The sequence below is a fragment of the Zootoca vivipara genome, chromosome 15 (assembly GCF_963506605.1).
Source record: "Zootoca vivipara chromosome 15, rZooViv1.1, whole genome shotgun sequence".
Taxonomy (NCBI): Eukaryota; Metazoa; Chordata; class Lepidosauria; order Squamata; family Lacertidae; genus Zootoca; species Zootoca vivipara.
The window spans coordinates 44,289,872-44,306,532 of record NC_083290.1 but is presented as its reverse complement, the minus strand read 5'-3'; the positions used below and the strand labels follow the sequence as shown (position 1 = coordinate 44,306,532).

Genomic DNA, 16,661 nt, shown 5'->3' with positions numbered 1-16,661 from the left:
AGGGCCCAGACTCTCAGTTTTTAAAAGAGAAAGAGAGAGACAGTTAGTCTTCTAGGAAGAAAATTACAGAACATTTTGAAGTAATGTTTTGTACCCGCTTCTTACTCAGGGTGTAATCTCTGCTTGCTCCTCAGATCATTCTGAACTTCACATCCATGGATGTGTACCGAAGTCGGCTGTGCTGGTATGACTACGTGGAGGTGAGAGACGGATTCTGGAGGAAGGCAAGCCTGCGAGGTAACCATTGGGAATATATAAATATTAGAAACTCCACTCAGGCAGGAGCAGGGGAACAAATCACGAAATCTTTGAACTGTTTCCTTTTCTCCCTGTGATACTGCCATACTTGTGTAGCACCCAATATGCTCACTTGTGATGAGTAATTGTACTTCCCTTAGAATCATTATCAGCTCATTCATCACTGGCCATATCCAGGGCCCTTTGGAGAGTGTGTTAAATTCAATCAAGGGTGAATAAAAAGCACTGCACTTTGTTCCTTCTTTACCTGAGAGCAGTTTTACTCTGCTGTAAAGGACAACCTGGTTACAGGAACTGTAGTTTGGGCAGACTATTTTAAAATGATGGAGGCAGATATGTGTTGGTGGTCTGTGATTAATAAACTAGCCAGTTTGCTCACAGCAAAGGCCCTTATATCAGATGTGGCTGCACTTTGTCATTTAGAAGGGAACTTCATCTTGATCTAAGCGCCTTACTGCGAGCAAACTGGCTAGTTTATTAATCACAGCATTGATGTAAAATCTGTTCCTTTCCTGGGCAATCTGCCCAGTGGTGTAACTGTTCACCAGAAACAAAATAAAAAAAATTCCTTCCAGCAGCACCTTAGAGACCAACTAAGTTTGTCATTGGTCTTAGTTGGTCTCTAAGGTGCTGCTGGAAGGATTTTTTTTATTTTGTTTCGACTACTTCAGACCAACACGGCTACCTACCTGTAACTGTTCAAAAGAAGTGTGTCTAATTTACATTATAAACTGGCATGACTTTAACAACCAAACCTCTGTTTCTATTATGGGCAGATATAAGACTCCTTTAGAATTCATTTTCTTCTGCATTTCCGCTGTTTTCCAGCCCTTTAATCCTTTCTTGTACGATTTCAGGTTCACAATAAATTATGCAATTAAAGTTACTGTATTTTTCGCTCCATAAGACGCACCTGACCAAAAGATGCACCTAATTTTTAGAGGAGGAGAGGGGGAAAGCCCTGGGTTTTTTTGGGGGGGTCAACTCACAGTTGTGCAGCTTACCTTGCAAAGGGGAAAAGCCCAATTTTTTGGGAGATCAGCTCAAAGTTGTGCAACTTCTTTTGCAAAGGGGAAAAGCTCCAGTTTTTTGAGCATCAGCTCACAGTTGTGCAGCTTACCTTGCAAAGGGGAAAAAATACTGTTTTTATGGAGTTCAACTCACAGTTCTGCAGCTTCTTTAGGAAAGGAAAGGAAAGGAAAGGAAAGGGAGACATTCCTGCAGTTTCCAGACAGATAATTTAATCAGCCAGTCACATGTCCTGGGGAAACACAACAATGGAGGTCTGGGCAAGGGGTTGGGGCTGGGAAGGGAGCTAACTTCTCTTATCTCCCTCCCAATCTCTTGCAATCAGCTGCTGAGTGGGTTCTCTTTCCCTCTTGTTAGCCTTTAGCTCTTTCTTTTAAAAAAAAGCACCACCTGCTTTTCGCCCCTGAGCAATTCAGCTCCAGGGACCACGCATTCGCCCCATAAGATGCACAGACATTTCCTCTTACTTTTTAGGAGGAAAAAAGTGTGTCTTATGGAGCGAATACGGTACATGTGTGTGTGTGTGTGCATATAAGCTTTTATACTTTTCCTGTTTTTCTTTTGCTTCCAAGATCCAAGTTGTCAAAGAATTTTACACATTTGGCAATGGGTTGGGAATAGAGGTTAGGGCTGGGTAGCTAATCTTCCTTTAATGATCTTTTTCCATTTCTGATGTGTCGACATACATTATCTCTTTATTTCCTGCTCTATTCACCTTGTGGCATGTACATGCTTCATCTTTTATTGTGTTTTAAGTATTTTGTTGGAAGCTGCCCAGAGTGGCTGGGGCAACCCAGTCAGATGGGCAGCATATAAATCATAAAATTATTATTATTAAAATTTATAAGGGGTATACAATAAATGGTATGGCAACAGAGGTGCAAGCAACATACCCAAGGAAGCCTGTGGTTTTTCTCCAGGTAGGTTTTGTGGGAATAAACTACCAGAGCCCATCTACTCTACGGACAGCCGCCTCTGGATAGAATTCAGCAGTAGCAGCAACTGGGTGGGAAAAGGATTCTTTGCTGTATATGAAGGTATTGTATTCTCTTCTTCCACTTGGCAGAGTCAGGGGAGGGAAGGGAAGGGTAGAGGTTAAATTTGGGAAGAGAGCCAGGCACGAGCTAGAAAAAAACCTGGAATCCAGAATATGATATTTCTCCTAGGTGACAGACAACCTAGGAGCATGTTTGGAAATCTGAGAAAGTGTCATGGGACTATTTCACAGAAGGAAAACTGATGTTGCTCAGAGAAACACACACAAATATCCTAAATGACAAAGCACAAACAGCCCAAACAGCTTGCTTTTAGCTTTTTTGCTTTTAAATTGTTTTCTTTTATGCTTTTATTGTATGCTTTTTATCTTTTTAATGTAAACCATTTTGATATATTTTGTGATTTAGCGATAAACAAAAGGACTGCACAACTCAAAAAAATTAGCATTGCCCCCCTGTTCCCCAAACCCACCAGGCAGCAAGAGGCTCCCTTGGGTCATTCTTGTGAGTTTCAGTGGGAGGTTGCTAGACAAAAACACTCTCCCTGCCTCTTTCCCTTTCTATGAAAAATGCCTCTGGACCATCCTGGGGCCAACAGCCAGCCTGGGAAAGGGAGAGAAGAGGCTGGGTGGCTGGAGGCCCACACTTTCCTTTCCAACCAGTGCTGCATTACTCTCTTTTTTAAGGTTTGGATTTAAAAATCAGGAGGAACAGGGACCAAGTGCAGTTCCAGGTGTCCCATATCGGGGACCTCAGATTTAAATAAATCTGTCAAGTTTTCTACCTACCAAAGAAAGCAGCTTGCACAGTCCATCTTCCCAACTCAGCTTTTTGTTGGTCTCTGTGTGGCATTCATAGGGGAAATTTCTTTTGCTGCATTAAAGGCAGCCAGGTGGGCTTTGGCTGCATTAGTTGGTGGTGAGCTTCTTGCTCTGGAGTGTCATTCCCAGAGGTGCCCTTTAAAGAGAAATGGGGTGCATTTCTCATACTTTCATGTTCTACTTCCAGCCATCTGTGGGGGAGAGGTGAAGAAAGACAATGGGCACATCCAGTCTCCCAACTATCCTGATGACTACCGGCCCAATAAGTTGTGTGTTTGGAAGATTACTGTCTCTGAAGGATACCACGTGGGGCTTTCTTTCCTGTCATTTGAGGTACCAAAGGCATTGCCACAAGCAACTACCAGCATCTGGGTTGCCTTCCCAGTGCTATATTGTATCATTAAAAGGGACACGCAGTTCTCCCATTCCACAAGACAGGCATAAAGGGGGGGGGATAACTCTCTCTCCCCCCCCTCTCTCTCTCTGTGTGTGTGTGTGTTTAATATGCATGTTTTTTAAAATGCAGATCGTTTCTGCTGGGGTGTATGTGTGATAATGATCATAGTTGCCAGCAGGCAGGGAAAGGAAATTTCACCCTGTCTTCTACTGTTGTGGTTCTGATGAAATGGTTCCCTTTAATCAGTGCCCCCCCACACACACCTGCTATTTGCATTGTTAAAAATTATGTGCATGTTAAGTGCCAAGACAGCTTTGATGCCATGTCTGCTACAGCCTTTAGCCTTTTCTAGGATCTCAGTGCCTGAGTTGCATCCACATTTGAAAGCAACATGAGTCAAGTCAACAGGCTAGGATCTGGAAAACCAAAACCTCATTCCTGTCTCATTCTCAGCTTGGGCCCACTCAGAGCTTATTTACACAGTCACAAAAAGCACATGGGACTGTACCTCTCAAGACTGCGAGGTGGGATGGGTCACATGTTTCACTGTTTCTCTATTTATTTATTTTTCAAATGCCCTAGACACATAAAAGTAGCATATCATGGAATCCTTATCCTTTCTGGGTCTAGACATGGCAACCTAGGCATTCCACCCACCAGCGACTTACTTACTCACAGTTACTCATTATTGTTACTTGTTACTTCATGGCAGCAGCATGCAAGGCACATGGAACAAGAGAAGGGCAGCCTGCTCCCTCAGGGCTTAAAATCTACATTAGGTTGGACAAGCAGAGAGAAGGGGGGAGCAGGGCAGGAAGGATGGGCAGTGGTGGAATCTACACACATATAAAAAACGCTGTGAAAATGCTTTATTAAAAAAAGGTTTGGGGGGAAAATATTGAATTTCCCATAGCTCACCATCGCCATCTAGTGTCACATTTGTATAATGCACTTAAAGCATTTTATTTGCAGCTGTATAGCTGAGTCCAATGAGTAGCAGAGATAGAGTAAGACAGGGTCCAGTGACAGTGGAAGAGTGAGTAAGGCTGTCAAGGTGGGTTGTTTGAAGTGGACCTTTGCACCATGAGGGGAGAGCAAGTGTCCCTTCCGAGTTTGGGAATCTGTTGTTATTTCTTGAGGACTTGTGGATCTGCCCACCACCACCGCTCGTGACTGAGACAACCTGCAAGAGTCAACTCTGGCATCCCCATGCACTGTGTATCCTGGCTAAGACGGCATGAAATGTTCCCTAATCCTGCATTTCCCCCTCATTCCCACAGATTGAGCGCCATGATAGCTGTGCTTACGACTACCTGGAGATCCGGGATGGTAACACAGAGACAGGCAATCTGATAGGGAGGTACTGCGGTTACGATAAGCCCGATGACATTAAGAGCACCTCCAACAAGTTGTGGATGAAGTTTGTGTCCGATGGGTCCATCAACAAGGCTGGCTTTGCTGTCAATTTCTTCAAAGGTACCCCCGGTCCTTCCCCTAGGAAGCAACGGTGTTGTACATCAGGTTTCTGTGGGATGGGGAGCAGATTTCTGTGGGCTGAGCATCTGTGCTTATCCAGCTGAATAAAGGGCACATAACGATGCTCATTTGGATCCAAAGGATCAGCTTGTTCTGAGATCTTGATCTTAAAGCAAAGTGCTCCTGAAAGATTCACACCCGTTCACATGCTGCAGCTGACGTCTTACATAGCCTTCCCCAACCTGGTGCCTTCTGGATGTTTTGGAGTGCAACTTGCATTAGCCCCACATCTGAAGGGCACCAGGTTGCATTTTGTTGGGAAGGCATTCCGTGTGGTTGGTGTGTTCCTGTTCTGGCAATGAGGAGGCAGGCCTTGCACAGGAAAATGTGTATTTTGCTGAGCTGAGGAAAGCAGCATCCTCAGACTTCCAGAAGCTTTTTCTTTCCTGCCTCCACGGATATTTTTTTGTATGTATTTATGTAAAGCATTTTTAAATCCCATATTAAATCAAAAGCCTACCAAGACTTCTCATCTTCCTCCCTTTCTTCTTTGCAGGACTGGTAGTTTAGTCTCTGTCTCTCTCTCTCGTCTTGATAGCTACTTCTTTGAGGGCACGATAGGAAAAAGAAGCAAGGTAGAAACTCCTCCTGGAGTTTAACAGAGGAACAGAATTAGATGGAGGGATGGCATTGCAGGGGCTGGACTAGGTGACACTCTAGGTCCCCTCCAACCCTACAGTTCTATGGTTCTTTGACCCCAAAGTGGGCACCAAATAGACACCCAGCACCCTGGGACTTCTCTGCTGTTGTCTCCCTAGAAGTGGACGAGTGCTCCAGGCCCAACAATGGAGGCTGTGAGCAGCGCTGCGTCAACACTCTGGGAAGCTACAAGTGCGCCTGTGACCCTGGCTATGAGTTGGCCTCCGACAAGCGCAGGTGTGAGGGTGAGTATTGGAGGAGCGGGACCTCCTTTTCCTAGTTGACGCTACGAGGGCATGGCAGAAATCATTTTATTGAAGGATTTATACGCTGCTTCTCTTTAACATGAAAGTGGCTCACAACATAAAATCAATAAAACAACCAAAGCAAAGCACATACTTGCAAGTATGCAAACAGCCAAAGTAACGGCTGAATTAAAACAACCACCACCACTTACCTTATCATAGCCTCAAACAGCAGCAACTGGCAGTGCGATACTAGCCCTTATTGTGTTGGTAACCTGGAAGTGTAAAAATAATTCATGTTGGCCAACAATTTTCTGAAACAGCCAGGCCTTAGCTAAGTGCCTAAAGGAGTAAAGTGTTGGGAACTGGCATAACCTCTGCAAGGAGTGAATTTCACATAGTCGGTGCTACTACCCAGTGAGCTGTGCTCCTAGCAGATGACCTGCAAACCTCATATTAGAATAGCATTTAGAGGAGGCCTTAGACGTTGAATTGAAGAATTACAAGAGCCCATATGAAAGAAGGCAGTCCTTAAATATATAGGTCCCAAATCAATGAAGGCAGGAGGTTGATTGCACACCCTTTGTAGCAGAAGAGAGTTCCACATGGTGCCCATGGGGTGATAGCTTGGGATATGAGAGCCATATGCCCACCATGATTGACTGTTGGGTTTTCTGTCCTGCAGCTGCCTGTGGCGGATTCCTCACCAAACTGAATGGCTCCATCACAAGCCCTGGATGGCCAAAGGAATACCCGCCCAACAAGAACTGCATCTGGCAGCTGGTGGCACCCACCCAATACCGTATATCCTTGCAGTTTGACTTCTTTGAGACAGAGGGCAATGATGTGAGTGCTTGGCTTGAAGCAGAACTTCCTTCACTAACACTTTAGAGTGTCACACCCCTTAGGAGTGTATCCAGCTACCTTGCATCACCTGGGATTGGAAGTGAAGAGCTTCTAGGCCTCTACACCAATTTCTGAGGGTCAGAGATGAGGTGTATTCTAACACCCCCCGAGGAAAATTATTACGCAACCTTGGAGCAGCCACCCCAAAGGCCCTGATCCCTGCTGCAGTTGGTACCTGTATGAAGGTTGTGCTACCTGAGTTAGTATTTATGGGGAGGTATTGAGAAGGAATGAGTGGCAGGGGTGGAGGGGGAAGGGCAGGATGTGGATAGAGAGAAACATTTCTCCCTCTCCCCTAATAGTAGAACTCAGGGTCATCCAGTGAAACTGATTACGTAATAATAATAATAATAATAATAATTTATTTATTTATTTATTTATTTATTTATTTATACCCCGCCCATCTGGCTGAGTTTCCCCAGCCACTCTGGGTAGCTTCCAACAGAAGAATAAAATAATCGATTAAAGATTACGTGAACCTCCTTGTTCAGAGAAAGCAAACACAGAATGTCAACTACCGGAGGTGCAATCACATGGAAGGTCTGCTGTCCTCATGCTCTGTTTGTGAGCTTCCTAGAAGAATCTAGCTAACAATGGAAAACAGGATGCTGACCCGGATGGGCTTTCAGTCTGATGCAGCCAGGGGTCTTAGATTCTTATTAAGAAAACATTGTAGTGTCCTTTTGTTCTTTACAGATATAAGTGCACAAGGGGGGGGGAGCCCTTCTCATCCTTCCAACCCTAAACAATGTAAAACATCCCTATACCAAGGGAACATGGTGCATGGAAATCAAAGGCTGTCTTTCTGTGCTTGGGGCTGGAGGGAGCATATTTTAACCACAGGCATCACAATACTGTGGGCTGCATAGAAGATCCACAGACTTTCTCTTCTGGCCTCTTGCCCACCTTCACCTGTTTCTGCCTTTCCCGCAGGTCTGCAAGTATGACTTTGTAGAAGTGCGCAGCGGCCTCACCTCTGAGGCCAAACTACACGGCAAGTTTTGTGGGGCGGAAAAGCCTGATGTGATCACCTCCCAGTACAACAACATGCGCATTGAGTTCAAGTCTGACAACACTGTCTCCAAGAAGGGTTTCAAAGCTCATTTCTTCTCAGGTAGAGCCGCTTGGTGCACCAAAGGCATGGATATCTTTTGGCTCCTTCCCCTCATTCCAGCAACTAATCCCTTTTATACACTTACCTGTGCTTAGAGGATGCAGTCCCTGATCTCTCCCAACAGGAGCACTCTGGGGTTCTTTAAAGGATTGCTCTGCACTTAGCTCTGTTGGCAGACCCCACTGGAAGAAGGCATGGGGAAGGAATTCACCCCCACTCTTGAACCGAGTCCTAGGAGACTTAATGCTCCATATGATGACCTGCCCCCAATGCATACTGAGTCCCTTAAGAACTCCACACTTCAGAAATCTGTATTTTAAACCAGCAAAGTATTCTGTCTACACAGTGAGGTATTCCGCTTCTTTTCAGGCACACAAACATGAGTCTTGCCTAACCATCCTGATTCCTTTTTTCCTTCTCTCTTGGGCACTGTGTAAACATGGCCAAACGGTGCTGTTCCTCTTCTTTGTGTGTATACTTCCAGAGGGAGTTAACATACCCAGTAAGTTGTCCATCAGAATACCATGACTGCTATACTCCCAGTAGCCCATCCAGTCGTTCTCTCATGTGTGTGAAAATGTGGTTTTTGTCTTGGCCTGAACACAATTAGCCTCAGCCTCAATCCTATTGATGGCCCATTGACATCATATATTGCTGCAAAGACTGAGCCAATGTGTATTAAATAACACCATTTGCTGCCTTTATCTGTGAAAGCCCTTGCAAAGTGGTTAAATTATAAAGCAGGGAAAGAGCAGAGTTGCCAGGGGGGGGGGAGACGTTGAGGGAATACATTGTAATTCCCAGGGCTGATACTGCCAAGTGCAACCCTTTTAAAAGTCCCCTTAACTCAGATACTGTCTTTTATGCTGGTATTTAATAAAAATTCTCTTGAAACAGATGTAGCCTCCAAAATGGAATTTGGTTCAAAAAGCCCTAATTGTCTCATGATACTTGTACCACTGCTGAATTTTGCTCCCTTTTATTCAGTCTGCAACTAGCAAGGACATTTAGGATATTCTGCTTCTCAAACAATGCATTTGTCAGGTATAGAAACCAAGCCATTTGCAGGACTTTATGGCTGACAAACTCTGGCAGAGTGTTTTGAGGAAAACACTGCCTTGAAGAAGAATTAGTGGTGAGGGAGAGATTTATTGGTGATAGTTGCTTTGTTGTCAGTCTGGTGCTTCTGACAGCTATTCTTCAAATATGTTTTCTTATTTGGAGTGAATTAAATTGCATTGTTTTTGCTAAAATTGAGTTCTGGCTATCTGATGTGCCCTTAATTACATCAGATTAAAGAGCCACTTCAGATGACATAATTTAGGCATCTGTTTCCCTATCTAAGCATTTATCGTGAGCCATCCTTGTTAGCCATCTGAGTTGCTAGTTAATGGGAGAGGCAAGCAGTAGCTACAGTTGTGCTCAGCTGAGCTTTTTAAAATTCCCATAGATTTCATAGGGGCAACTGCCCCTATGGATTCCACCAGGGCTTCAGAGCTGGATCAGACTTTCCCTATTCCTAATTTAAAATCTGATTCTAGGGATGTGAGTATAAGGGCATGTGAGACATGCATGATGCCAGTCTTTTGTAAAATGGAAACAGTCAGATGTGAGTTCAGTATCCTTATCCTGAACAGAGTGACTTTGAGATAAGTGCGACAGGACCATATCCAGCGCTCATTCTGCTCAGAGCAGACCCATTGCGATTAATTAATCTAAGTTAGTCATGTCCATTAACTTCCATGGGTCTGTGCTGAGCAGGACTAGCACTGAATACAACCCAGTGCAACTGCATTCCTATGAAGTGTGTGAGAGAGAAGTGCAGCCAGCAAGAAGCTTTGCCAGATGCAGAGGCTGCCCTAACCTCACAGAAGCCGATATGGTTCTACCTGATTTTATATACTTCTTAAATATGCATGCAGGGGAAAGAGCTGGTTTCTGCTGCACCTGCAATCAAGGCTAAGCCTCTCTCGATCACAGCTTTGTCATGGTTTGTGGCCAAGCCCTTCTTCGGTCCCCTTGGGATCATCCTAGCACCATTTCTCACTGTAAACCCAGTTGGCTTCCCTTGCTGCGCACATCCCACAAAGCCAGGAACTGCTTGGGTGTCTTCCACTTGTCCAATGCTGAGAAAGCTCGGGTCCAAGCAGTTTTCCCCTTCACCTGCTCCTTTCCCAGGGAAAAGCTGCTCTTTAGTTCTAAATCAGAGCAAACACCTGAGCTGCCGTTTGCTCCAGCTGGGTGCCAAGGAGAAGTGTGGATAAGCCCTTTATCCGCCACATTCCTTTGGGTTCCACCTGGTGCCTTCTCCAGCTTGTACTCTCCTGATCCCTAGAAGGCACAAATTCCGCAATGGGAAGACCTGACCTAAATGCTGCCCTTCATTTCAGCATTGACTTGGAGCCAAATCCAAAGCTGGCCATTTCTTGAATGACAGACAGAGCTTTCCATTTCCCCATTGAGCCAACTTGCCTTCTTTAAGGGACTGCATCCCCTAGCATTGTTCTTTTCTATTTTTAACACTCACCAGGGGTATGAACTCTGCAAGTTCACTGCTTTTCCTGCCTGTACTATGCTGTCTGTGTGCTCTGCTTGACCTCGTGATGTATCCCTTTACCAACTCCACTCTCAGCTATGACACACTTGGCTGTGGGGTTGCACGCCCCTCTTCTGACCACATCCCAAGGCAACGTGGCTTTTGCTCTGCTTGATGGCAACTTCTCTATTTCTCCACTTGCTTTGACAAACCCTGATATAGGATAGGCAGTGGGGAGCCGCCACCCCCTTTTCTGGACTAGTTAGGCCTTGTTGTCAATCCATCCTGAAAATTGTTTGTTTTCTTGCGGGAATTATCTGTCTGATGTATGCAGCATATAAGATGGGGCAAGACCCCCCCCCCCAAAAATACACAGGGAGATTCTAGAGGAGAATGTAGCCGGACCACTGCTGTACTTCCAAGGGTCTCAGAGAAGCCAGAGGATGTTGGGAAACCATTACCTGCTTATGTCGTCTTGTGTTCCATGTTGTCTTGTTACTTTCATGTTAGTGCAACAAAATAATCTTTGGTTTCTGAGCAACTTTTATCTTGACACTTTCAAAAGCAGGCCGCCCCAGCTGGCATAATCAGCAAAAGTTTCAGCAATGTCACAGAAAAGAGATGGCAGGGAAACAAAAGCCACAGAACTCTCAACGGCTTATTCAAGGCCGTTATGTATGCTGATGGACCAAAGGCACTCCCCCCCCCCATGGTAGACGACCTGTTTTGCATGCAGGAAGTCCCGGGTTCAGTTTCTGGAGTCTTTGGCCAACCAGGTCTCAGCTAGCAGGGCTCTGAGTGATTTCTGCCCAAGGCTTTGGAGAGATGCTCCCAGTCAGGGCTCCAAGGAACCTCGCTTGCTATAAGGCCTCTCCACATCACCTGATGTGCATTAAGCAGAGCCCTTGGGTGGGATCAAAGTCTAGGCAATAACTTCATCAGTTTAAGATACCCTATTAAATTATTATTGTTAAATTCCTGAATAAACCTTTGAGGATATCTGCAGCTTTTGTTCTTCTGTGATACCCGTTGCTGCTGGAGGGGAAACCCTTGAGGGTCGTTGATTCTGAAGGGTTTGTTTTTGCATCATTATGCCAGTACATTGGTACTTGGTTATTTGCTGCAAAGGATTTGATTCTGGGGAGCAACCTTTTTCAAGACTCTGCTTGTCTCTATAACAAAAGTCGGATGTACTGTCTGAGTATTCTTTAAGTCATGTGTGAAGTAAGATAGGCTTAAGCATGTGCATGCATGTGCTATTCCCTAAATCTGGGTAGAGCCACACAAACATTTACCAAGTGGCAATTTAGCACAGAGTGTATGTAACCATTTGGCTTCTTTGTACCTCCCAAATGATAAAAGGAAGTTTACCAAATGTCAGGTGGAGATGTGTGGTGGGAAATGGTCTCATTCCAACTCTCCATCTATAAAAGTCAGGTGAAAGCCAATGACTTCTACAGCCTCCACATATGGCGGCAGATGAGCCTAGCTTCTAAAGAAGATGGCTTGGCCACTTTGTTTGTGAAGGGTGCTCTTGTGCTGTCAGCTGGAGAACATTCAACTAGATCAAAAATCCTTTGAGTGGGTTTTTGGGTGTGGTATGTTTGAATTACTTTTAAAAAAACAAAAGCAAGGCATGTAAGGTATCCAGGAGTCACCCAGCAATCAAGAAGCCAGGCACCATCCCAGAATAAAACCCAGCCAACAAGACCTCAGAGGCAGCAGGGTGAGTACCTTGTTATCTTCCTCTTCCTTATGGTTCAAGGGAACTCACCTGAGCAGAGGCCTTATTGACTGTTTATCTATAGGAACTTTTGACACTGTTAAGATGAATGTTTTTAGCTTCTTAATCTATGTACTACCATGTCCCTAATAGGCTTTGCAAATGAAACACAAAATGAATGTTGGAGGTATTTGTTACTGACTCAAGATCTGCTAGTAAAAGAATGTGCAAGCTTCCAAGTAGCACTGAATTCTAAAGCAGAAATCACAACTATAAAGTAGTCCTGGGAAACCTTTGCCCACCAGGCCTCTGCCATCATGCCTTCAGAGTGATCCCAATCAGAACAATCTGGCCATGCAGATTGTCTAGAGGAAGCAAAACTGGTTACAAATACAGATTTTATTCTGTTCTCATCAGATTGTGTGTCACAGTACTGCCAGCTCATCACCAGAACACCAGGGAACATCATTAACTATTGTTAAGTTGCGGCTTTTGTTTTCTGCCAAGGAGCTCAAAGCAATGTTTAGCTTTACAACAACCCTGGGAAGTAGCCTGAACTGAGAAGTGAGAAGTGAGAACCACACTGAGTTCAGTGCAGCAGGTATATCTCAGAATTCGTCTGGAACCTTGTTGAACATAAATATTGGATTACCAGCTCCCTGCTGGGCACTGTGCTTAGAGCATATCTGTATCCTCACTACTCGGTTCCCACAGACATTCGGTCATTTTTTTCATTTCAATTTAAATTTGTATACTGCCTTACTCCAGTACTATTCACAAGCTGAAGAAACAAAAAATAGACAGCAACGTTCACACACCTAGTAACAATCTGACCCAATGCAAAAAAAGTCACAATAACTTTAAAATAAACAACATATAAAATAAAGCAATATTCATTAATATTGGGGCAAAGCATTAATCCATTAAAATGCAGTAGTAAACAGTATAATCAGCAAATAAGAATTAAACAGGTTACACTTCTCAGTTACAATAAAGAATTACTAATCAATAAAAAATAATGTCAAGTCACAATGCATAAAATACCACAAAACATACAACACCATGCAAGAGGATCAAATTGAGAAACAAGGACACACAACTGAGAGAATTATTTTTTACAAAATATCCCTGAGCTCCTCTTCTCTCTCCCTAGCTGCTTCTGCTGTTCTGCAAGTCGTGGTCTGGGAAAGGCTCCTCAGGCTGGAGGGCGGGGCAAAGCAGTTGCGAAAAGCCATTGCTTGATGGACAGCAGTCTCCACAAGCTGCACCCCATTTTGCAGACTCCAGTAAGGCAGAAAATGGGTAACGAGAAAGTTGTGCAAAGCCACGTCAAAGGGGCATCCTTGTCTTCCTAGTATTGCTCTGGATGTGCATTATGCCACTAGATCAGGAGTGCAAGTAACACAGAGACTTTGTTTGTTGAAGTGCTGTTACAGCTGAGCAATACCTTTTGAAGATAACAAAAGCCATCAGTGAACATCAGCCTTTTCCTGCCTCACAGGTTCTGTGTAGCTCGAAAGCTTGCAAAGTTAAACCTAAAAGGTATCACTCCAATATAAAATATAATAGTCATACTTATTTTTTATTCTTATTCTTATTATCACTTACTACGGTATGTTGGGTGAGCTCTGCAATAGTTCTCTGCATGAAGGAAGAGAGTTGATTTCTTTAAGCCTATGATTTGAAAACCACCAGAGCTGCACTCTGCTAGGTGCTGTCTGGATCCCTGGGTCCACAGGGCCTGTTGCTTGCAGCTTTGACTTTCAGCTGGTGGGTCATTCATAACACACAACCAGGGCACACTCAGGTGGTGCAAGGGGAACAGTCAGCATGTTCTGTGTTTGCTTTTTTAGAAAGAAAAGAGAGAGGGAGAGGTGAGAGGCAGGAGAGAGCAAGAAAACAACAACTCTTTTTATATGTGATACTTAAAATTCTGTTGGGGTTGGCCATTGTTCAGGCAGAAGACAAAGCAGAGGAGAGGCATATGCAAGGCAGCTGAGCATTCTGGGTAATGTAGGTTTGTAGTCACATGACAAACCGGATTGAATCAAGAACTAGTTAAAGCCACTTGTGTGGAACCGTCACAAAAGAAAGAGAGGAGACAGAGGGACAATAATAGATTAAATACAGCTCCATTTCTCAGTTTGGGATAAAAGATGGATCTTTAAGCAGAAAAGTAAATGCCAGCAGCAGAAACTACATGGGAAATCAATAACACTCAAAACCTGCTACAGTTTTAGCTGCTGATTTTCATTTTGCAGTTTTTGCCTCTGCCTTTATTTATTTATTTATTTATTTATTTGCTTGCCTGCTTGTAATAATCATAAAGAAAATTACACAAAATCACGTTCATATATCATATAAGTACATCAGTATACATATTTAAATATATAGACAGCTTTTTAACATTAGATCAGAACCATCATTTAAGCTCAACAAACCCCAGATATATCTATTGGTTAACTTTTGATTTCATGTTAAAATATACATTTTAAGATTCTCTAGGTCATGGGTGTCAAACACAAGGCCCGGGGGCCAAATCCGGCCCGCCAGACCTCGTCATGTGGCCCGCCGAGCGCCCCAGCCAGCAGGACCCAGCAGCGGGACCTTGCTGCTGAAGCGCCGCGCCGACAAAGCGCCGACAAACAGCTGGGGCCTGGGGGGGGGGGTAGAAAGGCGGCTGGAGCAGTGCTGCATGGAGCACCCCGAGCCACAGCAGAAGGAGGTAGCTTGCCAGGTCAGCGCCCAGCAGCACCGCACGGAGAGTCCCGAGCCTCTGCGATGCAGCAGTGCTCTGTAGCACTTTGAATCCTCCTCCTCCTGCCATGGCTCGGCGCCTGGAAACGGCTGCTTCTGCTGCTGAAGCACAGACAAAGCACCCAGCAGCGCCGCGTGGAGGAGCAGGAGGATTCAAAGTGCAGCCAGCAGCAGCAACGCTCCCAGAGACTCGGGGCGCTCTGCGCACGCTGCTGGGTGCCGACCCAAGCCTCTGGGAGCCGGCAGTAGGAGGAGGAGGCTTGCTGGGTCGTCACCCAGCAGCGTGCGCAGAGCGCCCTGAGTCTCTGGGAGCGTTGCTGCTGCTGGCTGCCGGAGGCTAGGGGTGCTCTGCGCGCGCTGCTGGGTAATGACCCAGCAAGCCTCCTCCTCCTCCTGCCGGCTTCCTGAGGCTTCGGGGTGCTCTGCGCGCGCTGCTGGGTGATGTCCCAGCAAGCCTCCTCCTCCTCCTGCCGGCTCCCAGGGGCTTGGGTTGACACCCAGCAGCGCACGCATAGCACCCCAAGCCTCATTCAAACCAACTTTAAAGAACACATTTTTTTAAAAAAAAATCAGCAGTAACATGGTCATAAAACCACATCTAAAAAGTCTGGGGTAATACAACGTTTTCACCTGGTACCAAAAAGAAGAAAAAAAGACTCAGGTCCAGATGAACCTCTGCGCATGCTGCTGGAACCACCTGCAGTAATAATAATAAAAAGACACCCACCGAAAATAAGCCACCCTGTGTTTTTTTGAGGAAAAAAGTTATAAGACGGTGTCTTAAAAAAGGGAAAACACGGTAGGATGCTGCTTTATACTTCTGGCCCTTAAACCCTGGAACCAGGAGAACAGCTCCAGTGAGTCAACCTCAGCCAGTCAGGGTGGTGGCTCACTGGCAGAACATCTGTCCTGCATGCAGAAGGACCCCAGCATCTCCAGGTACTAGTAGCTCTGCAAAGGTCCTGCGTGAAACCCTAGTGAGCCTCCACCACCCAGTGCAGTTACCAAAAATCATTTTTCAATAAATTGTACAATAATTGTACATTTGAATATCTACTTGCCATTATTCTGACTATGTTAGTTATTACTTACATTATTACAAAAAACAGTAATAACTGAATGCAGTGACAATAATTTATGATAATAAAGAGTGGACACATAGTCCTACAGATACTACCGGCCCTTTGAGGGTGACCAAACTGCTGATGCGGCCCCCGATGAATTTGAGTTTGACACCCCTGCTCTAGGTTTATACCTCTTCCAACTACAGTGGTGCCTCGCAAGACAAATTTAATTCGTTCCAGGAGTCAATTCGTCCTACAAAGAATTCGTTTTGCGAGTCGCGGTTTCCCATAGGAATGCACTGGAACTTAATCAAAGCGTTCCTATGGGCTCTGGGGGACTGGCGGCGGCGGCGCTTGCTCACTTGGCTTGGGGAAGGCAGGCAAGCAGGCGGCAACAGCCCAGGCAAGGGCTCCAGGGCTGCTGCTTCCTGCCTGCCTGCCTGCCTGCCTGCCTTCACATGACACGTGCTCGCACGCTGGGCCTCCTTCTCCCCACTGATTGTGCCAGGAGGGGCAGGATGCATGGGGGGCACCTGGAGGCGGTGGCAGGGGGGATGTCAGCCCCCCTCAATATTGGTGGGGTTGGGCCCCCTGCCTCAAAATATTGAGGGGACTGAAGCCCCTTGCACCCCCTATACATG

General features: G+C 45.3%; 1 protein-coding gene across 8 annotated transcripts in view; it reads left to right on the top strand.

The window, feature by feature from the left end:
• The window catches only part of BMP1 (bone morphogenetic protein 1), a 132,691-nt gene that overhangs the window by 101,392 nt on the left and 14,638 nt on the right, over nt 1–16,661 (top strand). For all 8 annotated transcript variants that reach the window (XR_004693973.2, XM_035138994.2, XM_035138993.2 and 5 more), the window contains 7 exons: nt 135–237; nt 2,208–2,324; nt 3,291–3,436; nt 4,781–4,976; nt 5,795–5,920; nt 6,606–6,766; nt 7,760–7,940. Coding sequence is in view for 7 of the 8 variants with exons in the window: in XM_035138994.2 (XP_034994885.1) it covers nt 135–237; nt 2,208–2,324; nt 3,291–3,436; nt 4,781–4,976; nt 5,795–5,920; nt 6,606–6,766; nt 7,760–7,940 (1,030 nt within the window). In the remaining variant the exon portion in view is untranslated. The remainder of the gene's footprint in view (nt 1–134; nt 238–2,207; nt 2,325–3,290; nt 3,437–4,780; nt 4,977–5,794; nt 5,921–6,605; nt 6,767–7,759; nt 7,941–16,661) is intronic.